Raw genomic sequence first — 24,737 nt, forward strand, 5'->3', positions numbered from 1 at the left:
CTTAAATGAGCGGCAGACTATCGACATTTCTTCGAGGTCGTCTTTAAACATATCCTGGTCCATCTCTAATGAGGACTCTCGTCGCTGTTCCATATTCTGCGAAACGTTATGCCCATTAATACCGAGCATGCGTAGATTTTCTTTCACCAGTTAAATACGGATGATCCGTTTCCAACCAGGTTGCCGCTCCCACTTTACGGTCAAGAGCACCCTCAAGGCAATATAGACAAGGTGAAAAAGCGAAGGCTATTCTTCATAATGATTTTAGAAAGAAGGAACGATGTTGATAATTTCCCCCGGCTCCTAACATACCACACCCATTTCGGCTCAAATTTCTTCGCTATAGCATTACTTTGGACAAAAACACCAACTTTCTACCCACGCAATTTAACCACCGCAGTAAATGGGGTCTTCAGTGAATCCGTGCATCATGGATGGTCGAACAGCGGATAGCTAAACTTGCATTCGAACCTCGTTGGCGATAGTAGTCGGGTAGGGGCACATCGTTGAGTTGCAGGCCGAAATAACTTTAGGCCTTCCCTGCTGAATATCTCTCTCGTAGATCCTTTTGGTTTTCAACCTACAACATTGATTTCAGCGCTCAACCACAATTTCAATTGGTTGTCCGTCCGCGCTAAATCCCACTAAAGTTTCGATGAGACGAACACTTGATTTCACTTGGGAAGGAGGAGGGATATTCCATAGACTTGTTACGATAAAATCCTGACGACATGTTGCAGTTTTGTACTTCAATATCAGCAAGGATACCCTACTGAACTGTTGTTCGCATGATGTCAATGAGGGCAAAGTTGAACAAGAAACAAGTTTGTTCAGTCGTTGCCCTATCTTCCTCCAGCTCCCATGGCAAACTCTAAAGTGTACATCCGACCGACCGAGCGCAGCTGTAATTCAGCAGTCCATACCCTGAATAAAACCGTTGACTACAGTGAAGAAATTTATAGTCAGCCTCCGCAGAACTAACCATTAACAGATTAATGAACTATCGCTTTGTTAATTAACTATATTTTACACTTTACTGACACCGCTGTACCGTCTCAAGCAGTATGCGGACAAAAACTTCAAGGTTATGCAAGGAATACCCCGATCTATAGATGTCAGAAGAAAGTTGGTACTTTCATTGAATACTTTGGTGCTAAATAATGTCGGAAATTGAAAGATTCCATATCATTGGTGAAGATAATCTATTCATCTACTTCCCTAAAGTTATAAATTTGAGATTTACGACTTGTAGACGGCTCGAAAATTGGAAGTTCAAAGACAGACTGATGGATTTGAAACGGTTGATCTCTTTGGGTAAGAACAAATATGAACATTAAAAGAAACTAACTGTTTTAATTATCATGATAGAACGCCACCCAATACACTAAGCACATATTCCTTCGTGCAAATAAAACCGTAATAACAATGCGTGCTTTTAGAATCGAAGTGATTATAGGCAACCAGTATCAAGGCAGAAGTACACAAATGGAAGCGAAATAACGAGATCAATGCAGCTGAAAAGAAAATTCTCTTTGGAGTTTAAATCTGCGGCGGAAACACACCGGAGTACAAAGAAGGGGAACTCTAACAAATAAATAAGTGTTCGAAGAGATGACCGAGTCAAAATAGTGAAATTATCGTATATGCACCCAATTTACAGGTAACCAGTTGAGGTTCGCTGGCCGCGCTTCTCTCTCATGCGACGGTCGTGCTCTTCCATACGAGTTCGGTGCTTTTCAGCACGGTGCTGAAATTCAAAATTTATTTATATAACCAAAATCGTCTACGTTCTTGATGTATAACCAGGACACACATCAAATTCACCGCTATTCTAAAAATTAGTTTATTGACTATGCAAAATGGCACAAAAAGAACCGTTTTTTTGAACTGAGTTGTAGTCGGGAGGTCACCAACTTGCCTATATCGCCTGATAATTCTACAGAGGGATCTGAGCGATAGTTAAGCATCAGAGGAACGCTGAAGAACGCTGCGTTCTTGCAATCGGGCACTTCTTTAAGAAATAACTATGTGTTTCAGAAATAATTAATTTGAGAAATACAGAAAAAATTTCAGAAATAACTATGTTTTTCTCTTAGCCAACACGGTAGCCGAAATTCCTTTTTTTGGATACTTCATATTAAAACTCTGCACTCATAAACTTTGTACACTCAACGATCTGAAAATTCCATTCGGAAAGACCTCACAAATATAATGCAGCACTTTAAATACTCCGGATGCAGCACGAAGAACCCTCATAGTCGGTTAGTCAGTAATCAATGTAATTAATCAAAACTGAATTTATTACTTTGCTTTAAATGTGTTGTTTTTTTGGGGGTTGAATGGAAACAAAACCACAATTACTTGGAAAATAAACGTTATTTTTGCGCCATCCTGAGAAAAAAACTATCAATACCTCATGGAGCGTCGAGTCTATGTCATCGTCCCATGCTGGAGCTTCCGCGTCATCTAGATCACCGAGTTGCGTACTTAGAGGCTACAAAAGACCATATTAGCCCGAAAAGAAATTCTTGAATGGGATTTTTTAAATCTCCTACCACTAACATTAATAGTGGTTAGCAACAAAGGAAAATAGCTGTTCGTGAAACGCGAACAGATCACCAAGTAATACTCAGTGTTGACAAATAACACATATGTAGTCTTAGCATCATTTTTTCTTTACAAGTGACTTAAATGACATTAAATTTTTAAATCCTTTAGCTGCTTAGCAGTAAATAGCTGGCTGTGGAATTTTTTTCAGCAGTTTCCCACCTGCAGATAGAATGGATGAGATAAAGAATCAGGATGATGGTGAAAAAAAGTAGTCATCCTTATACACCTAAATCTGAGAAATAACATGTGGTACTAGAGAATAAAAAAACAATTGGCACTGCTATCCATGAAGTAGAAACAATAAAACTGTCAGACATGTTAGATTCGCTCAACCACATGCCTCAAAAATTGGAAATTGGTCTATAAAGAAATCACAAATTCCTCCAAGGGGAGAAAACTTTTTAAAGCATCGTTTTTGTGCAATATTTCACACGTGTTCGCACGTAAGCTCAAATGACATTATGGTACTCAGAAGAGTTACTATTGAAGCTCTTGTGTACCACATTTCGGTGCTGCACTAAACGTAATTTCGTTCGATTTAAAGTGAATCATTGCCAATAACTCCCATTTGACCACGTTTTCTTTTCTTGAGCACAAACGACACGATGAATACTTCCTACGATTATATACTAATAAAAACTTATAATATTATTTAAATCGCCTCCTCGCTGTTCCTCAAGACATCCAGAATTTAGCCTTGCATCAAAAGCCCGTCATTCTCCGAGAAGACCTTCAATCACGGTGTTCACTCATGCGTCCGCTTATGGTAACCGATTTACACTAAAACGACATCACACCTGACCGACGATTGAAGACGAACGCGGACATTATTAGGTTTTCTGCAAATGCGCGTGAAATCGAAGGTTTTTATAGAAAACGGTGAACATGAAATGTGGGGGAAGGTATAGGAGAGATCCCTTCTCCGACTGTCTTTGTCTGCGCGAACTTATCTAAACACATACATCCTGCACCGCTCCGGCGCCTGACTGTCCGTTATGAAAAACCTCCCTCATTATCCACCGGCGCCATGACACGGCCTATAGATGCGATACGGTTTCGATTCGCTTTCATTATCGCACCTAATCTCGCGTTAGAAACAATAGTCATATCGTTTAACTTGACGACCGGTTTCCTTGCGCAATAGTACGGCTGTCAGAAAGAAAAGTCACACGAAGAAAACTCAAGGTGAAGCAACACTGTCACCATGAGCCGCTAAGTGATATTCGTTAAATGATAAGCATCATTCTAGAACTCAATAAAGAGGCATAAATATTCTGGAACTCAATCCCAGAAAAAAAATCAGCTGAGACAATGAGAAGTCGAGATCTGCATCCACCCCACGAAGTAATCTATCAGAAAATCGTTAGAAGCCATCTATCGTGAGAATCTCTGACTCAAAACGCAGTAACAGAAAGCAGAATTTACTAACGACGAAAAGTCAAAATAACAAATGTACGACTTCCTGTGAAAAGTGCCAGATTTGAATGAAGTTCAACCATAAGGAACAGTCAGTGCCGAATGTGCACTCTCAAATTTCTAGCACCTTTTGAAGTTAATTCTCGGAGGAGATGAAGTGACACGGATGACCACCATCACTCTTCCCTATTGAAGCAATTAAGGAACGGAAATGACCAGCCAGGCCTATGAAAAGAGAAGTAGTAGTATTCTTGAATGAGAATATAGGTATCGAAAAGCCCACCGATTTCCTACGAAACGACATTGATCTAACGACGCAATCACATAGAACGTTCAACACTTGAAGACAACTAATCCAGACATTTCTGGAAACTTTGCGAACAATAAAAGCGGATGATATGAATTGTCGAGTGATCAGATCGATCACAAGGAACACGCGCAGAGAGAACCCACATCTGGCACTTCATGACAATCATCCTTCATACCTCCACCGCCTTCGCCGATTCCGGATCTTCAAAACCTCTGCGCAAACATTTACGCTCAAGAGCGGCAATTATGGAATTGTACGTAATTGGTCCAAGCAACCAAAAAAGAATCCGTGTCGTAAGCTGGTTTTAATGCAAACTTACTTAGTTACCATTCAGAACCATTCAGAAATGGACAAGAAAGACTATTGCACTGTTCGGGCCGTCTGTTCACATTAAAGATCTTTATTTTCTGGCGCACCCGTAGAGGAAGTTTTTTGTCATTTCATTAGTCTTAGTTGAGCGATTCCAGTGAACAAAAACAAGTGTTGTGAAAGTGTGATGCTAGCAGCGAAAGTGTGGCGATTTCCCACCCGAAGGTAGTGAAAACCGTCGCCACGCCCATAGACGGGATGGTAGCGAGGGCACCACTACGCATAGCTCCACCGTCTCCGATGTCGCATAGCGTTTTCCATTCTGACCGAGAATTTTGTTTCAGCATCCCTAAAACGGAGACCTTTTTTTTCTCGACAATTTTCTCCATCAATACGCATTTTGCTAATGACAACCGTAACGCAACGTTACGCAAATTACATTGTCTCTTATTTCAGACATGTTGCGATTGCTTTTCGCACTCACTATCCCCACTCTCACCTATGCAGCCGTTCAGTGTTATGTTGGACAAAAACTATTTAGTTATGAATCGAATAATGTTAGTTCTTTTCCTCTCCAGCTTCCATTCTTTTGGTGATGACTTATGTTTGACTTCGATTTCCAGGCGATCTGCGCCCGATTCATCCCCTACCACTGTGCTGCTCAATGTGAGTGGCGCAAAAACTGCTCTACTCACACCTCATTCACGGCTTTTCACGGAAGACGAACATTCGTTTCCGGGCTTTTGATCAATTCTAAGTCTTTGATGGTTCTGTGCTGTGCTTCTCTGGCGACAAGACTTGAGACAGGTAAGAAAAAAGTTCATGACATTCCTTCTCTGGTATTTGAACAGTTTAGCTCGGCAAACTTTTAAAACAGTTCCCTTCCTTGCAGTAATCTGTGAAATCACATTCACATGATTGCTTCCTGTTACATAAAAGTATTAGTGCCAATATTCAACTTTTTTCGTTTTTACTGCTTGTTGCTGAGCTGCTTTAACGTTTACCGGTACCCTAACGAGAGAAAAATATGTTTCTTTCCTGGAAAACAACTCTCACTATACATAAATTTCACTGAATCGACCAGAAAATTACATCTTGGCCCCTCGACTTTTTCCTTTTCGAGATACAAAAATTCTATCAGAGTTCTCATCAACGCAAAATTTTCATATCCTCTCTTATGTCTACTGAAATCAATCCTCTTTAAACCACACACCTCAACTTCTGATCCGTTCATTAGTGAAGATCAATGCTTTGAAAAAAAAGTCCTCATACTCACATTTTTGAAAACAAACCAGAGAACCAGAAACCTTTCTTCGATTCCAAGAGAACTCTTTCTAACACGCTGGGTGCTCATGAAGCGAATTTTTATTTCATATATATGTATATATATATATATATATATATATATATATATATATATATGACGCGAGTGTAGCGCAGTTGGCAAGAGTTCCATGGTGGCTGCATGGTCGATGTTTCGAAACCGCACTAGTGCCAACCAAACCTTTCGCTCCTCCGGAGTCGGCGAATTGGTGCCAGACTTGTCTGGGAGGATAAAAACACTGGCTTGATCATCGGGAGACCCCGAGAAGTCATTGTATAGGCTAACACTCGTTCGAAAACCCCAACGATTAGGAATTGCAGTAAAAACGCGCTGGCATTGGCGTTTCCCAAGCGGATTGATACGCCAGACTTTATCCTTTATATATATATATATATATATATATATACTTGAAAATCCGAGTTGATCCCATCAAAGTAGTAATTGTTCGCTTTTAAGAAAACTGTTGAGAAATGGGCGAACGAAAAATAGCACCATACATCTACAAATATAACTAAAGGGCCGTAGACTAAGTGGAAGCATATTCAACTTGTATTTTAGATGATAGTGGTCGTGAAAAATGTGTATGGAGGGACACAGAATCAATTGCCGTGCTGGGACCATCGATCCGTACAAACCCCGTGCTCGCTCCAAATCATTATATCAGGTAGTGTTTTCGGAGAAACAAAGTGAGAAGAAAAAAAAAACGTATAACTGATCCTGCAATTCAGAGATGTCAAAATGGAACGAGATGGAGTTTCAAGAATCGATGTGACTTTGGAAGTATGCCAATATCAAACCGAAAGGGAACACTGCACAGTCGACGTTAGCTGCTCCAGATTCATCGGTTTTGGCGACTTTCCACATAAAATAACTGTGCCTTTCAGAAAATGACCGAAATTGAAAGGAAGAGATTTAATATCCTACAGTTGAAACTGCAACACAGCGAAGCGAGTAAGCCCGTTGCACAAAAAACAGTAGAAACGGTGAAGACTACAAGTGAGGATAAGAATGCCGGTGACTGCGAATCTCTCTCACACAGTATGTTATTACACCATCAAATTACTAGTACACAATTTTCATCACTAGAGCCTTACCACGACATGAAACACAGTGTGGTTGCGCGAGCGGCTGCGCTCCAAGCGACGCAGTGCAGATATAGATAGCGGTTGGAATCGAGATGGGACCATCGCGAACTGCAACGATGAATGGCGCTAGCTTGCGGTCCTCACTCCTCCTCGATCCTAACCGCTACTCTCTTCCTCACTCCTCCTCGATCCTAACCGCTACTCTCTTCCTCACTTCTTCGAGCGCAGCCGCTTACGCAAACGAATCACCTTCTATTGATCCATGAAATGAAAATTTAGGTGACTGTGGAAAGGAAATTCAGTCGCACATTCAAGCGTGTTGCAAAGACCAACCAAACTGCGACAACGAATGCATCAATAACGTCGAAAAAACACTAGTAAGTTTAGAGTATTTGCCATTACGTTTACATCTAGATATACGATGCGAGGACTAAATATAGGATTTTCATCTAAAGTGATCTATTGTTGAACAAAAAGGTGTACAGTAACGTATGCGCAAAGAACGGCAGCAAACAGCTGAAGCAAACAACTAAGAGGTCCACCCCAATTTTCACAACAAGTACAGCGAAGTTGCTAAAATATGGTGACTTGTGTCAAATAGAACATTTTTGTGAGATCCATACTTAGAATCCCTCATAATCCTATGGCTATGTTTGGACTTCCTTAACCATTTTAAATATTACGGTGTTTTGCAATTATGGAGAAGGCCTTGTGTACCCAAATTAAAGGCATCACCCCACGAATCTGAGGTGGTGCGGGTTTCAGGTGGGTTATGCTTATACGGGATCGTAGATTATGAAGAGGGGGAGGGGAGGGGGTGATTCCTCCCATTTCTTCCTAATTGCCGTAAAAAACGATCGGAAAGATACGGCTTCGAGCGTTCTGGTGCGCTATTTTCTACAACGAGTTCGATTGGAGCGCGCCAGCCTTGTGCACGCGCCGCATCTTCCGGGCCGTTTTTAGCGGCAATTAAGAAGAAATGGACGGAATCACCCTCTCTCCATAACCTATCTATCCCATATAAGAATACTCCACCTGAAATCCGTACCACCACAGATTCGTGGGGTGATGCCTTTAAGGGACATGTCGACACATCCCTGTTAATGGGTATGCGGAATCATACACGCTAGTATAGTCCGAGCCGCTTCTCCGTCCCCCTTCAGGTTTGGACGGTTGACGGAAGGATCCTCATCACTTGAGTTGCATCCCATGAGCAAGATACCCTTCACCTGAAGAGAGTCAGGTTCCTCTCCATCGTACCTATTTCTGGAATAGATTTCGTTGGAACTCTTTGCACACGTCTGCACCAAATTTTCATGGCTTTCGTACTGACAAAATGGCAATTGTCACTCAGTAAACGCGCGACAACGGCAGACTGGCGCGGCAGTTATGCAAGTACCACAGTGTGTAGTAGTTAACTGTGAATCTTTCAGTAAAAGAACTTCACTCGAATTACTACGACGCTACAACAGCTAATGTTCTTCCATGTAAGTTAGCAACTGTAGTTATACTGCGCAAGTACAATACCAGTCACAAGGAAGTATAAGGGTAGCTTCTACGACAGATTGCATGGACTGTATGCATAAATGTAGGTATTAGGGATCAAGATCGTTTCCATGTGGTCAATGTGAAATGGTGACCGTAAATAACATAACAAAATTAAAAACACAAGGATCATTCATATACGTTGTGATGGACATTACATATAAGAAACGGAGGGATTTATAGAATCTAGCTTCATTTCAACGAAAAAAGTTCAGCTTAGATCTGATAAATGCCAGACCAACCAATGTGAATGGTCCTTGTGCAAAAACGTGCAATTTTCGAGGATAATTAACGAATCAGGCTTGCAAATGAGAAGTTGTTGTGGAAATCTAGTGTGGAATGGACATTAGAAATTACAAGTAATCAACTAAGAAGCTCAAATGCGCAAAAAAAGATTACATTTACTTGACACCAGTCTTTGCAAATTAATAGGGAAACTGCGTAACAACAGTTCCTTTTTAATGTCAAAATTTCTAGAAACAACAACTTACCACTGTTGCACTCCAAGAAGAAACAAAGTAGGAAATGAAATGAAAAGATGATGGATAGCAAATAGACAATGAAATGATAAAATGAGAGACAGCAAGACAGCTTCAGTTACTGGCTGCAATGAAAAATCTGATATTTCCAAAACGCATCTTATCTTCCGGGAAATCCAAACATACTACGAAATTTTTCTATGCTGAGCTGATTCAGTGGTCACCCTCTCAAATAAGGACAGTTTACGAAATTCCAATAGTGTTATTTCAGCTGGATGAGACTGTCCGTAACAACAAAGGATGCACATCAGAAGAAGTTCGACTCGGCCTTGACTGTTTCAGCCGCAAAATCAACAATCACATCTCATGATACAGTACCATCTCATTTCGATACCATTTTTCAAACTTGACTATTTAATATGCAATAAACACACGAACATTGAACACTTACAATTTCAACGTTTGAATCTCCCATATATCCAAATAAGTTTCTATTTTCCTCTGATTTTTGCGAAGAGACCTTTGGTTTCAGCATAATCTGCAATCAAATGGTTAACCACTGTTTCTGTTTTCTTGGACAGACAAGACCGAAGGTAACAAATAAAAGGTAATTCAAAAAGAAATAAGAAGCACCTTCTTTGCTTTCTTAATGTCCGGCTGCATATCATTGAAGAAATCGATATCGTCACTTTTCGTGTTTTGATTCGATTCGGTCTCAATTATTCAACATAAATGTGGTAACACAACATAAATGAAACTAACGAAGGTCCCGAAATACCTTTTTGCGCCTCCATTCTTCAATTTTGTCTTCAACAGCTTGTTTTTCGCCCCAACGATCATCCCAATCTGACGACGTAACAGCACTGGGGTAAGGATCATCAGGAGCTGATTGACGTACGACGACTGAACAAAATCATCCAATCTTATGACAAAGTCGAAAGTGAACGGTTGTGAATGAAAATCTAAAAACTAACCCGTAAAAGGCAGTTCGCCAATATTCTCACGTTTCCGCATGAAACACATAACCCTCTTGAGAAGGCCAAGTATCGATTGAAATAGACGGATTACTCGGCCACATAGTAGCGAGGCCAAACTCATAGCTGGCCTCCTAGTTTAACAAATGACATTTCGCAAGTGAAACCAAACGAGAATAAACTATTAAACACATTCCGATCGGGGAAAAAACTCCTCAACAAGATGAATTTTCAACAACAATCAGAACGGGTGCCGACTAGATCCACCGAATGTGGATTCATCGGCCACTTCATCCTTAAATACGTGCTGATTCTAACAAAAAGAATGTGGAAGACCACACCAAGGCTAATGAGTGCAATTCAGAAGAAACCGCGGACGCAGACGCGACATTTGAATTAGCATTGGGGCGTGGAATCTCTCAGGGCTGTTACTACTGTTTTCCTCGCGTCCACGACCTGGACGGTTTGTCCTGCTTGATCAAGAACGCTAACCTCTTAGAAAAACCACCGAGGTAGATTCTGATTGGACGTATTGTGGCGGTTTTTTTTTCTGCGGAGCAACGCATGTCGCAAAGTTGCCTTTGCCTGTTCTGGTATTCACTATAGTAAGATCTGATACACATAGTCGGGTCAAGACGACATGAAGCACGATGCAATTACGTAAGTGGCTGCGCTCCAACCGACGGTGTGGAGGTAACGGATAGAACCGAGGTGGTACCATCGCGAACTACAGCGATGTGAGATTCTAGCATGAGTCTCCACTCGATCCTAACAGTTAGGCTCCTCCGTACCGCTCCGAGCACAACCGCTTACGCAAATGCACCGAGCTTCACTCCGTTTTGACTATACTATACACGTCGCGGTTGGTACGGTATGGTCTTAAGATGTATCATTCACATATATGCAACAGTAGTGTGTATCACATCGGAAGAAACGAAGAAAACATTAAACACTTCCGGTGTTCATTTGTGGATGATGGTCTCACTTCTTCACTTAGTGTTACTTCTTGCAAATTCCGTCACACAAATGTGTAATGGACACACATTTGCAGAAGAAAAAATTCAAACAAATGTGACATGACCGCGCAAGCACGAGAGGAACCGTGCATAAATGCATCAAATCAGGATATTTTGTGGCTACAAACCTTAGCGAATAGCCCTTCCGTTCGAGACCATACAAATATGATTCCTGAAACGAAAGGGCGACGGATGTCGGTAAACTTCTGGAATTGTTAAGCATATAGCAGTATTGCAATAGATGTCGCCGTTAGCGAAGTGGCATGAACTTTTGTTTGACATCCTTTTTTTGTGGAAAATCACAAGAACTCTCATTTTTGCGTGAAATGTTTACAGACAACGGAGTGGTAAAATTATATGATGGAAATCTTAAGATCCGAGAACTGGACACAACTCGTTCCATGCAGCGGACATTGGCGCGTATACGAGATTACGTCTTTGTTGGTTTGGAGAAATGCAACCTCGTTGTTGCTTGTGGCGATTATTAGGCTAATTTTTGGATGCAGTCAACATTTTCACAGTAAAAATGTGTAAGTAGTTTCTCGTCTCATCACATATCCCACTAAATAATACCCTACAAAAAGTCCTAGGCCTATTTTAATCAAACTTATTTGGTAAAAGGAGACACAGTCAGTAAAACACAGAACTTTCTTCATACTAGACAAACTTTATCGATAAAGTCAAAGACAAGGAAGGGATGCAGAAAAGTTCTGCTACTGTCGAGTAGAAAGGTGAAATCAATACTTCTTCGTCTGGGCAACATCTTTGATCGATTCGCCAGAGATCACGAGTCGGTTTGACCTTCGTTCTCACAACGTTCTACACTTTCTGGCCCACTCCGCCAATTGAAGATCCATGTTGGAACAGTCTGCGGAATACTATTACACGTGAACGCTTCCGAATTCGTATCCAGTTGCTGGGACCCCTTCCCCTGAAAAAATGATCCAACATAAGGCGTGGAATGTGCGTTACGCCAAGCAACATATATTAGGGTCAAAACGATATGAAGCGCAGCGTAGTTGTGTGTGCGGGTGCGCGCGCGGTGCGGTGGAACATAGCGGTTGGGGTCGAGTGAGGACCATCCCTCGCTTCAGTTCGCGGTGGTCCCATCTCGATTCCAACCGCACGTCTTCACCGCGCCACTTCGACCGCAGTCGCTTACGCAACTGCACCATGCTTCATTACGTTTCAACCTTACTATGGACGGGTCAGAACGACATGAATCACGAGTGTAGTTGCGGTGCATTTGCGTACGCGCTCGAAACGGCGCGGTGGAGGCAGCAGTTGGGACCGAGGTGGGACGGTCGCAAACTGCAGCGATGGGTAGTGCCAGCAAGGGTTTCACCATGCTCCTGGCCACTACCCTCCACCGAAGCGCCTCGAGAGAAGCCGAGTACGCAATTGCGTACGTGCTTCCAGTCGTTTTGACCCTACTATATGTGTGTCGAATTCGTCGTAGATGTGCAAGGACTGGACAATATAACCTTTAAATATTCTTACGGTAGATTTCATTATTTGATTAGAGAATTAATCATAGAAAATTCAGTATAGAATCCAAACCCGTATAAAACTACATCAAATGAGATTGTGATAAGATATGACATGGCAGAATCATTAATTGTGAGTATTTGTAGAACCTCAAAGTTATCTAAGAGTTAAACATTCGTTATCACGAGTGTTTCGTGTCCTGGAGGCGTGGTCGCTGCCCTTTCGGTGCTCTCTGATTCTTCCACAAATGTTCTGATCCTGAGACTTCGAGGGAAGACAGATCTGTTTCCGTCCGGAATAGATTTATCTGCTGCGCTTCTAAGCTCAGTAACGAATAGCTCCTGTTCATCTTGCAGAGGTGAAATTAGTTGGCGCAGTTCAAAGGTGTGATAAAATACAAGGCACGTCCTTCCTGTAAACTTTGTTCTCCACATCATATTTTCTAATCATCTAATATCAATTTCCTGTCGAAAGCGGGGTTTCTGAGCGAAATTAATGAACACTCTACGAATTTCATGGAAAAACCCTTTAAAAAACCAGCAACTACCGCCATTTTGTCATTGGCTACAGTAAGTTGAAATGTAGAAAATGTAGTAAATGCATTAACAGGACTTATGCGAGAGGGAATTCATAAAGGATTGAAGAGATGAGCAGCCACCCAATTTAAAAACTACAATTCATGGCTCCGAAACATTGCCACACAGGAAATCTACGCACTTTTCCATCACGGTGGCAATAAAGCGTGTCTGCCTTTTGTTTGAATTTTCTCGCCATATTTTCTTGCTTAAAATGGTGCCGTTATGATTTCATCTCTTGGCTTTGATGTGTAGTTGCTCGGTTTGATTTCATCAACCACTGGAAGTGAAAGGAAAGAAAGAATAGAGAACATCATCAAACTAGCAAGTCTTGCGTTACACACTATTTTTGCAGTTGAACCATGCTGTTGTTAGTGCAGATTTTAGATGCAGTTTATAAAAATCCTTGGAAAAAAAACACTTGTCAGCTGGAACCTATTTCAATATGTGCCCATGCACTTTTCCACTAACAATTAGAAAACTGGAAAAATTTGTTTATTTTTAGGAAATATTTTTTTATTTTTAGCTGACAAAATTCTTAGTTACAAAAATTTTTCTTTCCGTAGGAATTTTCTTTCTAAGGTTAACCTCATATACGTAATCGTTGCTTCCGATGTTATGTAAAGTTTCTCGCGTACTTCTGTTAATTAGACTAGACCTGTTGAATGTATTTGTTTCAACTTTTTTTCTTTCACAATCCCTTCTTCTTACCTCATAAATGTTTCTTTTATATCTGCATACATGTAGTGTCATTTGAATTTTATTTACATCTTAACGGTTTCGCTTTAATTCGCGGCATTGTTTCTTCTCCTAACTTTTTCTTTTGACTCAAAGTTTCGAACTGGCTGCCGTTATACAACAATCCGGAACTGTCTTCGCTGTGCTAACTCCTGCTGCCTGCTGCAAGTGATGTAACGGGAAGGATCCTCCTAAAGGTTGGGGTTTGTGCCAGATCAACGCGTTGTCGTTGCTTCTGCTTCAGAATTTATACTCAATTTGCGCTGGTGTATATACGCGGTTTTAAACCTTTTCCAAATTCCAGTTTGTATTAACATATGCTTCTTTTTGATTACTTCCGAGATCCGTTAGCGTGATTTATACAAGGCCACTGATTTTATCCGTTAACTAGCCGTTCATGGAAACAGTTGCTCCAGTTGTATATGGTGGTGTGTGGCAATATGTTATATATATATATATATATATATATATATATATATTCTGAGTTTTTCTCTTTCGTGTTTTTTCTTCCGTTTATTTGTTAGACTTTGCTTCTTTTGTTTCATTCATGTGTTACTTCTTGCTTTCCAGTGTATTAATCAGTAAATTAAAGCATAAAAGGACAAACTCTCTGGCGTATCAATCCGCTTGGGATGCGCCAACGCGTTTTTTACTGTAGTTCCTAATAGTTGAGGTTTTGGAACGCGTGTTAACCTATACAATGACTTACAGAGACCAGCCGATGACCAAGTCAGTGTTTTTATCCTCCCATACAAGTCTGCTACCAGTTTATCGACTCCGGAGGGAAGAAAGATTCGGTGGGTATTAGGGCAGTTTCAAACCATTGACCGTTCGGCTACAACGGACCTTTTACCGGTTGCGCTACATCCTATTTATTTACCTATTTAGTAAATTAGTAAACAAATAACGGGAAATAAATGAAAACCTCATTTCAATTACGTAGCACATGAACGCGTGAATGGTTCAAGGTTCAATCTGTCCTGAACTCTTGCAATGATGTTTACCCCTTTGATTCCGGCCTTATCTCGGCAATCCAGTGCACTTCCATGTGGTCAAGTACCTAAACCTCTATCTGTGTTTGATACGGGGCGGCCCCACTCACGTTGTCAGTATGGGTGTCGCACGGGAAGCTAACCTCGTCACTATCCAATTTCTTCTCACTTATGTTTACGCCCAGGTATGTTAGTTGAATTTTTTTTTATTTCAGATCATTCCTTATTTTAAATGCTCCACGAGAAATTCTTAGTTTTAACAGAAAAAAAACGAAAGAAATGTTCATCTATTTTTATTATTTATTTGCGGTATTTTGTAGAACAAATGGCACTTGTCTTCAGAATTTCAATTAAAAGGGTACTATAACAAAATATGTTAACTAACTTGTCAGTAATTGTTGTTCTCATGTTTACACTGGATAATCTTTGCAAATTCGCGATAAGCACATATAGTTTTTGGTTCCATTGGGCAAAATAAGCTTTAGAGGAAGTACATATTGTTGTTATTAGTTTTAATATGCATGAAATACAAATATTAATAAAATCAGTAGCTTTAAACTTTCATCACCTACTGATGCTTACAAATAACTGTGAATTCTTTTTTTTGTATATAGTCTTCGAGTAGATCAGCTCATTTGATCTATCGATAATTCGCTCATTGACATTGCACGGAATTGATTTGACTGGTTCGTCTTAAGAAAAGATTTGTTACTTTTCAAAAAAAAAAAGAAAAACAATGAGAAGTGAGGAAAAGAAGGAAGAGAACGAAAACAATAAAACATAAGTTTGTTGTGCGTCAAAGGTTTGTTTGATATGTAACTCCCATGGATACTTTTTTCTATGAGAAAAGGATGCCAGTGTATATTTGATCCCATTCTTACATATATTGTTTTCCTCCAGATATTGTTTCGTTTGTCTTTCGAATTACTCATTTTTTCCTCGATATGTTTGCACTTTTGCTCTTTCGAAAACTGATTTGATCTACTCGAAATGCGACTTATTCTGACTTGCTTTGGATTTAAGTACAGCTGCTTTTGACGGTTTTCCTCTTTTTTGATTTTGCAACAATTTATATCTGTGACGTACTTTCACAGGAATCTTGATCTCAGTGTGTAAAGATACTGAATATTCATGATATAGAAATTTGAAAAAAAAAACTAACAAAATATCTGAGGTTTAGTTTTGATGAAAATTACATGTACTACCCGTTTGTTTGATACTACCAGTTTCAAGCAATTGATGTCTCAAATAACCGTTTCCCCGTAAAAATCCTTGTTCTCTCTCTCACGCTGATTAATTTTCTTATCAGGTCATTACAAGATTTTTGAATTTCCATTAACGACATCGTTTCTTGTGAGCGTTATCAGTTCCTCGGTGTAAACCGCTTGAAACAATTCGAAACACATAATTTGTACTGATTCGTAAAATCTTTTATCACTATTTTATTGTCCAGAAACGAGATCAAAAATATATGACCTGGAAGATATCTGCATTTCTAGGAGAAGACATCCACAAATTCTTTCCCTTGCTAACTATTTATTCAAAACTAAGCGAATTTCTGCGAATATAATCGATTTTCAAGGAAATACTCAAGAAAGCAAAAAATAGAATTTCAAGTATTTTTCCAGATACTATATAAGCGTTGTCACGGTTATTCTCGGAGGTAGCGCTCAATTCTATAGTTATGGTATAGTCAACCCTGCACAACGACTTCTAACATCTTGGATTAATGAAACTTACATTGAAAGGTGACTTAAGTGTTTATTGTCTCGGTTGTGGATTGAGATCTTTTCGAAACATCTCGGCTTCATTTGTTTCCGATTACATTTTCGTTATCCTAGATATGGTGGACCTTTAACACTAACCGAATCAAACTTCCTATGGTCTTTTGTGGTATCCAGCATAGCAATAGGTGCTATACTAGGAGCAACTCTTACCGGGTTGGTTCAACGCACACATCTTTTCCTATTGTTTATGGACACATAAACACTCATTATACCATTTATACATGGATGGAGTTAACCATTCAGTTCCTGACCATCATTCACTATTTTGAGTAGGCATCCAGATAAAAAAAAATGTCGTATTGATTGAGAACAGCATTTGATTTTTATCCTAAACTAAGCACCATTTCTACAGTACAATCGCAGAAAAATTTGGCAGACGAGATGGTTTGATTGTGAACGGTGTATTCAATGTGTTCGGTGCGATATGTGAGCTTTTATCGAAACAGCTGAGGTAATTGGTTTTCTACTACTCAAGTACGAGTGAAACACAACTACATACGAATTCTTAGATCTCCTGAACTTCTTATTGTGGGAAGGTTCATATTCGGAGCAAATATGGGACTTACATCTGGCCTTGTTCCCATGTATCTCATGGAAATTACTCCCGTGAAACACCGCGGTCAAGCTGGAACTCTTCATCAGGTAATCCCCTCCTGCTCAAGTTTGTTGATTCCTAATGGAATTATTGTATCCAGGTAGCTGTAGCGTTCTCGGATTGGTTTTCTCTGCTGATAGGCCTCCCAGAGGTATTAGGAAATGAAGAGATGTGGCCTCTCGCCTTTGCTCTTCCTGGCATTCCAGCACTCGCGCTATGTTTTATTCTCCCCTTCTGTCCTGAGTCACCGAAGTACACCCTCATAACACTTGGCGACAGAGAACGGGTCAGAATTAGGAATGGGATGATATACTAGTTCAACCATTTTATGAAAAAAATGTGATTTTAGGCACTCCGCGATGTCACCAACTTAGTAAACCCGGATGATGTGGAACCAATGTTTGATCGATTGGTGAAGGAAGCTGCTTTGGATCGAGTATGTTGCATTCTAGTTAACCTTACTTTTCTGGCGCTATACCTTCTCACGAGTAGTCCAGTGGAGGATTGAATTCATTTACGTATGTGTACAATAGCAATTTGTGTAGTTGTAAGCGGAATGATCGTATCCTCAACCAATGTTTTCTAGCAAGTGATACCCGGAAGTTAGCTCCTGGAAGCGGAATCAATAGTTATTAGGAATTAAGAGAGAACAAAATATTTATTTCTGGAAGTAAGTAGTTAAATCAGGTCTTTAAGGCTGTGAACTCTGCGGGCAGCCTAAGACCTAACCATTAGCCTAAGAGGATCTGTGACATGTAAGCTAAATTACTAAGAGTAAAAAAGGAAGATAAAGCTCCCAGAAATAAGAGCGCGGTTGAGTGCTTCCCCCACCCCAACTACATTTCCTCACAATAAAGTTTTATTTAAGAGCTAAATTGGTTTTATAATTTTACGAATAAAAATTTTGGAAAAAAAATTTGAATGTATGAATGCACATGTTTTGTAAGCAGGCACCAGTTTTTTACATCAGTATTCATGACGAAAATCTTATGTTACCAACACGAGAAATCGACTGTTTCAAATGTTTAGTCTAACAAAGGCACGTTGCGAGAACTCCTCACAGATCCTCAGTTACGAATCCCGCTCGTGGTCTCTGTACTAGTAATGATCGCCCAACAGTTTACTGGATGTACAGCTGTCTTTGCCTTCTCGACAGAGATGTTCCTGAATGCGGAGCTCAGCCCGTGAGTAACTGTTGTGTTTGTTTGAATGGAAAATTTGACAGTGTTGCACAAGATACTAGTTTTTTTTTTCAGTGAAGTGGCTCGCTTTAGTACTCTTGGCATTGGGATTGTTTACTTTTTATTTGCTTGTTCAGCACCTTTTCTAATCGAAAAAGTAAGTCACATATGAATAATTTGAATTAAAAAGCAGTCATGAAAGTGGTCCGTAGTTGTTAATATGTCCATTACGCCAAACTAAGATAATATCAGACAGAGGTAAACAATAGTTCACCTGTTAATGACAACCTTAGCAAGAAGAAAAGTCTATAGGTCCCTACATACATAGATCTATTGTAAATTCCATAAATTAGGACTGGGGTTCGCTGACTATTTTTAAGTGGACTGGTCGCGGAGAACGGAAAAAGTGGAGGCAACAGTCCTGAAAGAGAGGATCGTGGAAGCATGACTCAAATAATAGTTCAGCAGTAATCTCAGATTAGTTACTCACACTGCCTCTTGGATGCCCACCATAGGAGAACTGCACGTGTCCAGAACATGTAGCCCACGTTTTCGCTACATTTAGTCTAGGTAATAGTCTTTTAAAAGTACCTAAATTCCACAGTTCCTAATTTTTTACTGTTTGATTGTTACATTTTCATAGTTCTTTCCTCTTCCAAATACACAAAGTTTATAGCAAAAAAAAAACAAAACAAAAATGAAGGGTTTTTTCCTGAAAAAGTATTTGGATAGGTATTAAACACAAGTAAGGTAACCGTTCTGAACCCGCTACTTCATATTTTTCACGAAAGACTATGACTGAGGGAAGAGGGTAGAGAGAGTGATGATGTTAAGGAGCAGAGCATGAGTTGCTGGACGTGTCACAGTCTTCCGTGGACACCAAGACCCACCAACTTCTCCAGGTAATCCTGGCAGGAGTGAAAGTTTCCTAGAGCAAACTGCAAAAAGGAACTCCCTCTCTAAGGATGGCACCTTTTCTTTCAGAATAGATAATCGATAAGTTGCAATCTTCTACGAACCCGGGGATTTCTCGCGCCATGATCAACATGGTCATCCCCACCGCGAGAAAGAACGTTGGGCGAGGTGACCACTCCCGATTTCTGGATCCCGCATGGAGAAGCACCATCCATCTTGCAACTCCCACAAAAGCTGCGCTACCCCAGAAGACTTTATTGTGCTGCTTTGGGAGCTCGCGCAAGATATTGATCGTAGTATTGACGCAGTTTGTCAAAGCTGGAGATCAAAATTGATCGAAATTCCATGGCTCAAAGGATTTTTTTCACAACCAAACAACAACCAAATCAATCTGATACATTCGTTCTGGATTCGCCAAGAATGTATTTAAATCTTAAATCGTTGCACGATTCAGGTAGGACGACGTCCATTATCGCTATTTCAACTAACCAGCTGTCTCGTCGCTCTTGTTCTTCTCTCCTTTTTGACGTTCCTGCAGAACACGTGGAATGTGAGTATTTCCGGAAATTTCTCACTATTAGGTGCGTCTTTGCATATAGGGCGCTTCCATTTTTAAGGAATTTTCATCTTTGACACTCTTATTCAATTCTTTGTAATAATAAAGTTCAGATTACTTGGGTCAGCTACGGGACAATATTTGCTCTTGTAATGTATATGTGTGTTTACGGTGTTGGTTCACCGATACCTTGGATAATTACTAGTGAGCTATTTTCTCAACAGGTCAGTTTTGAAGTCACAAATTCTAACTATAATTCGCCTTTGTTCGCAGTTTTCCTGCTATAATTAGGATGTTTAACTCGTAGAGCAAGAAAAAACTTCCTGAAATTTTATTATGCCAAAATATCAGCTTTCAAGTTAATTAAGATTGTAGATCAAATCCGTGCTTGGTCCCCAGGAGTCAAATTTTCAATAGTTTTTCTATGTATTGGTAAGATAGTTATAAATCTTTTTGAATGCAAATATGAGAGGTTAGCGCAGCGTTCGCCATTGTTGAAAAAAAAGTTGATTATACGATGTTGAAATAGTTGTTGCTTGGGAGCACAGACGCTAGCCCACTATTAAATTTCACATCATTTAAGGATACTAGTCAATTGAACAGCGTCATCAAATAAATAATAAAATTTAACGATAAAACTAGGATTTTGTTACTGTCTGAAGCTATAGAATGCTAAAGCTCTGGTTTATCACAAGCATGCATGTTATGAATGTGAATAGGCGGTACGTGTAACAACCTGCGATTATAGTGATATTTCTCGTACATTTTTGAGAAAAAAATGAATATGCATCTTCGCTCCACTACCTGTATTTTCCGTCAAATTCGTAATCCTAGTTTACACGCACCCAAAACGGTTTTTAAGAAGTTGACACGCATTCACTTCTAGCCATTTGAATTCCCAATGAGGAACGTATATAGCGGGATAAACGTATGTACGAGTGGCATTTGCTGTGCATCGCATTTCCGGAAACACCGTCTTCCCCTTCCGTGACGTAAAACATTCAGTTAGACTAAATACATAGACATATGCTCACGTATTCATGTGTGTTAATCGATGTCTATAAAGAACGAACGTGCTCCTACTGAAATTGCTGGTATTTAAGTTATTCAGCATATAGATTAGTAGATGTAGCTGAATAATCATAAAAGAAAACATGTCCAAGCAGTCACGCAACTGAAAGAGCTTTCAATGGCCTCGGTCCAATTTTTGAAAGGCAAGAAATCATAGATTGTTCTTCAAAAAACCGCTACAGAAGATTTCGCTTCGACTATAATATTTCTAGTATTTTTACTATTAATGCCCACTTCAAATAATTTAAGAAATCTTTCTACAATGAAGGAAATTCGTAAAATTTTCGGAAATTGTTACTTCACAGTTTTTTTTTTTCAAATTCATTTTTATAAGTTAGTCTCGTTCTAGTTTCGATCGACAGCGGTGACCATTTCCGTCTTTGTAGCATGGATGCTCGCATTTTTCATTTCAACTATATACTTACCATTCCAACAGGTAAGTTTTTGGTTAAAAAATATGTACGAGTAGATAGAAAGGAGTAAATTGATAGTATCCAGGGTTAGGCAGACACTGTAAGTACTGTAGTAGCCTTTGAGAGGATAGAGGAGTCTGAGTTAAGTATGACTGAAATTCAACAGCTCGCCACACTACTTTATCTTTCTAGATGGTCGGTGTCTCTCTGAGCTACATGCCTTTCATTGTTGTACTCTCAATCAGTATCATCATCCTGTACTACCTCTTACCAGGTATTCAGTTACGTTTTTTACTTTATTCCGAATAAGTCAAGGTAGATCTGTGTGATGGCAATGAGGATAACAACGAACTTAAAAATTACACGATAAAATATCCGTGGTATGCAAGCAACCTTCTAGACGAGAGTTACATACAATTCGGAGGTACTAGACTTGAACGGATTAAAGGCATACTGCAAGGATTGCCTCGCAATCCACAGACGCCAGACCTCAACCTATCACTTACAGAATATAAATGTAATAGAAGTAACCTAGGTGATAATACTTTCAAGTATTTCAGTAAATGCAGATAATATTTTTTCAACTATAACCTCAAGGTATGTCAGGTTCCAACTGGTGAATACTTGACGCCATTTAGCTTTCAACGAACGAAATGCCTGTTTTTGGATAGGTCTCATACTGAGGAATTTAATTATATATAATTTATTCTAAAATAGAATAAATTAAACATAAATAATTATAATTAAATCTAAATACAGCTTATCAAACTCGATACTGTATGTAATTTATTCTAAAATTTCCATATTATGACAACTTAAGAGTAAGCGAAGGTCCCTCACCTTCACTCTCTGTCAGTTTTCAGTGTTCATGCGTAGTATCGTATATTTATGAAATTTTCACACATCAAACTTACAAAATATTCTCAAGAATTTGTCTAAAAAAATCATTATCGCGAACACTTCGTAGTGAGCCCTAATGTTTGTCCGGGATAATGGATCTCTTTATCCTTAGAAATTCTCAGTGCTGATGGAACAAAGCTTTTTAATGTTTTCTTCTTCACTATATCTTTATCTAGTAAGTAGTTATGATTTAACCGAAAATATCACTGTAAACAAAGCAATCTAATATAAAATATATGTCCTGTAGAAGTTACTCACATTTCTACTCGTGTGTCAATAACTTTTTCTTCTTCACAACTTACATAATTCATGTAGAAAGTTCGTGTCCCCTTTCAATACATGACATATAATCCCGGCTTCGTACAACACACAAAACCTGAACTTGATTGTTTTTCACATGTTTGAAGTGTTGTTCCAGAAACTCGTGACCATTCAATCGAGGACATCATGTATGAGGTGCGACATCGTGCACGTTCTTTATCTACGGGTCGACCATGGGAAGCGAATCGTCCATCCAGTCGACTTGAGTTACAACGGTTACTCGACTCCATTGAACAACGTGTTTATGATTCGACCGATGATCTTTTCGAATAAACAATGAAACCTAGGATGTAGTGTCTGGAAAACGTTGGTGATGACGCATCAGTTCCAGTTGTATCCCCACTTCTGACTGATGGGTGTAATGACAGGCTGATCGATAACAAACATTCGGCTTACTCATCACTCAGCTATACGTAGATATCGTTGTCGCATGCTTTCTTAGCTAAGCATCTACTTCTTTTTTTCAAATCACATGACGTATTCATCCATGCATACATACATATAGTATTCAAACGTTAAATCTATGTGGCAAGTATAGGACTACGGTAAGAGATCATCATTATGTATGTGTGATCGACTGTTCGATACTGTTCATGACGAACTAAGCCTTTCGCTCTTTCAAAATAAATAAATTGCTGACAAATTTACAAATTTATTTATTTCTATGGAATTTTTTATTATTTCCTAGGGAATTAAGGAAGGATAAGTAATCATCTATTTTTTATGGAATGATGAAAATTTTTAATGTGATAAGCAGGCCTCCTAATGTCAACATATGCATCGGGTCTCCATAAACCTCTGAGATTTCGGATTGAAGTCGAAAGCGCAGGTGTATTTCCTACAGATCGATTAATACACTTTATTCTTTATCCTCTAATTCTATTACCTAAAATGTGTTAACCAATTTTCTTCATGTGTTGCTGTCCTTTTAACTGTGTTATTTGATTTGATGCGATCGATAATGATCTATTCATTACCAGATAGTCTTCTAAGATGAATGAGATGCAAAAGTAGCTACCTCTTCACTTCGTATCATTTTTGCACATTTATCCTTCTTCTGACAAAGTTTGCGCATATAAGACATCTTCAAACCACAACGTTTCATACTTCAGTAATCAATAAATCATTTTGGAATTACTTTTTGAAATAATTTTATAAACAAATTGCTTCATATAGAAAAATCAATATCACTAGGTTTCGAGATGACAAGACTATTGAAAAAAAAGCTGCGTGGGAAACGAAACTGATGTCCCGCTAACAAAATAGCACGGCAACGTTCTGATATTCGGTAATGCTTACTGAAAACAGACTATTACAGGCCACTAACCGAAAATGTGGAGAGCCAAAATGTATGGCAACAACCAGGTAGTATAAAAAAACAAATATGAGGATTTTTGGTCATCACACCAGATGGGAAAAGCTATTCAAAAATGACTAGTTTGAGAATGAACCCCGAAAGCACAAACGTAAAACAACAATCAATCAATACATGATAGCACAGTCTGAATGATACATGAAAACTTCAGAACAATAATTTTTCATTATTAACGACATACACCGGCTTTTGCAGTGCTTCCATTTGAAAAGTGGAAATTTTCGGTATGGGGTGTCTGAAACAAGTCGATGGGAGAAGGTGCAGCCGAATTCTCGATTGTCATAGATCGCAGACAACGGCAGAAAAAAAAAACGGGGTTTTATTACTTTGTATGGAGTTCTATTGGAAGAAAGTAAACATCAAGCGTGAAATACTTGAGAAATAAAGTATTCAGTTAAGGCAATGTGGTACTTTCATTATACTTTCCTATATTTCAGTGACTACTATCGATTCTTGACCATGTCCCCCTCAACGTTCTTAACCCAAGTAATCAATCATTAACAAATGTCACCGCTGGGTATTTCCTGTTTCACGCCGCTGGTAAATTCTGGCGGCGAATGTCCGGTCAGCGGGGGGCTAATTAACAAAGGTGCGGGGGTCTCTAGTTCATCGCAGTTAGCGGTTTTATTGCTTCTGGTTAAAAATACGATAGATCCGCTATTGCATGGAGACAGTAGTGCATGTGAACGTTTTCTGGAGGTAAAAGCTACGTAGTTCTTTGCTTTAGATTTGCTTTTCATACGCTGTTCGAAAATGCGATCA

The 24,737-nt window shown here is 39.4% G+C and overlaps 3 protein-coding genes across 5 annotated transcripts; 2 read left to right on the plus strand and 1 right to left on the minus strand.

Moving 5' to 3' along the window:
* Positions 1 to 1,654: 1,654 nt before the first annotated feature.
* Positions 1,655 to 10,618, minus strand: RB195_021213 (uncharacterized protein; the record flags this gene model as incomplete). Of its 2 annotated transcripts, XM_064207836.1 has the most annotated exons (7): positions 1,655 to 1,747; positions 2,414 to 2,494; positions 9,530 to 9,616; positions 9,712 to 9,792; positions 9,857 to 9,981; positions 10,053 to 10,186; positions 10,545 to 10,618. In XM_064207836.1, 7 exons carry the CDS (start codon positions 10,616 to 10,618, stop codon positions 1,655 to 1,657), a joined length of 675 nt encoding a protein of 224 aa, XP_064063716.1. The 2 variants fall into 2 exon arrangements, with proteins under 2 accessions (XP_064063716.1, XP_064063718.1); XM_064207835.1 differs by lacking the exons at positions 1,655 to 1,747; positions 2,414 to 2,494 and adding an exon at positions 8,155 to 8,283.
* On the plus strand, positions 5,104 to 7,512 carry RB195_021214 (uncharacterized protein; the record flags this gene model as incomplete). The annotated part of the gene is made up of 7 exons (XM_064207837.1): positions 5,104 to 5,202; positions 5,269 to 5,452; positions 6,528 to 6,633; positions 6,698 to 6,791; positions 6,854 to 7,007; positions 7,334 to 7,431; positions 7,495 to 7,512. 7 exons carry the CDS (start codon positions 5,104 to 5,106, stop codon positions 7,510 to 7,512), a joined length of 753 nt encoding a protein of 250 aa, XP_064063717.1.
* A 1,769-nt stretch (positions 10,619 to 12,387) lies between the features above and the next one.
* On the plus strand, positions 12,388 to 22,873 carry RB195_021215 (uncharacterized protein; the record flags this gene model as incomplete). 2 transcript variants are annotated; one of them, XM_064207838.1, is made up of 14 exons in its annotated part: positions 12,388 to 12,473; positions 16,490 to 16,609; positions 16,703 to 16,801; positions 17,001 to 17,099; positions 17,158 to 17,290; positions 17,344 to 17,529; positions 17,593 to 17,679; positions 18,273 to 18,427; positions 18,500 to 18,581; positions 19,794 to 19,889; positions 20,009 to 20,119; positions 21,316 to 21,402; positions 21,572 to 21,653; positions 22,698 to 22,873. In XM_064207838.1, 14 exons carry the CDS (start codon positions 12,388 to 12,390, stop codon positions 22,871 to 22,873), a joined length of 1,599 nt encoding a protein of 532 aa, XP_064063719.1. The 2 variants fall into 2 exon arrangements, with proteins under 2 accessions (XP_064063719.1, XP_013307199.2); XM_013451745.2 differs by lacking the exon at positions 12,388 to 12,473 and adding an exon at positions 15,033 to 15,046.
* Between the last annotated feature and the right edge of the window lie 1,864 nt (positions 22,874 to 24,737).

The sequence above is a fragment of the Necator americanus genome, chromosome X (genome assembly GCF_031761385.1).
Source record: "Necator americanus strain Aroian chromosome X, whole genome shotgun sequence".
In the NCBI taxonomy this organism is placed as follows: domain Eukaryota; kingdom Metazoa; phylum Nematoda; class Chromadorea; order Rhabditida; family Ancylostomatidae; genus Necator; species Necator americanus.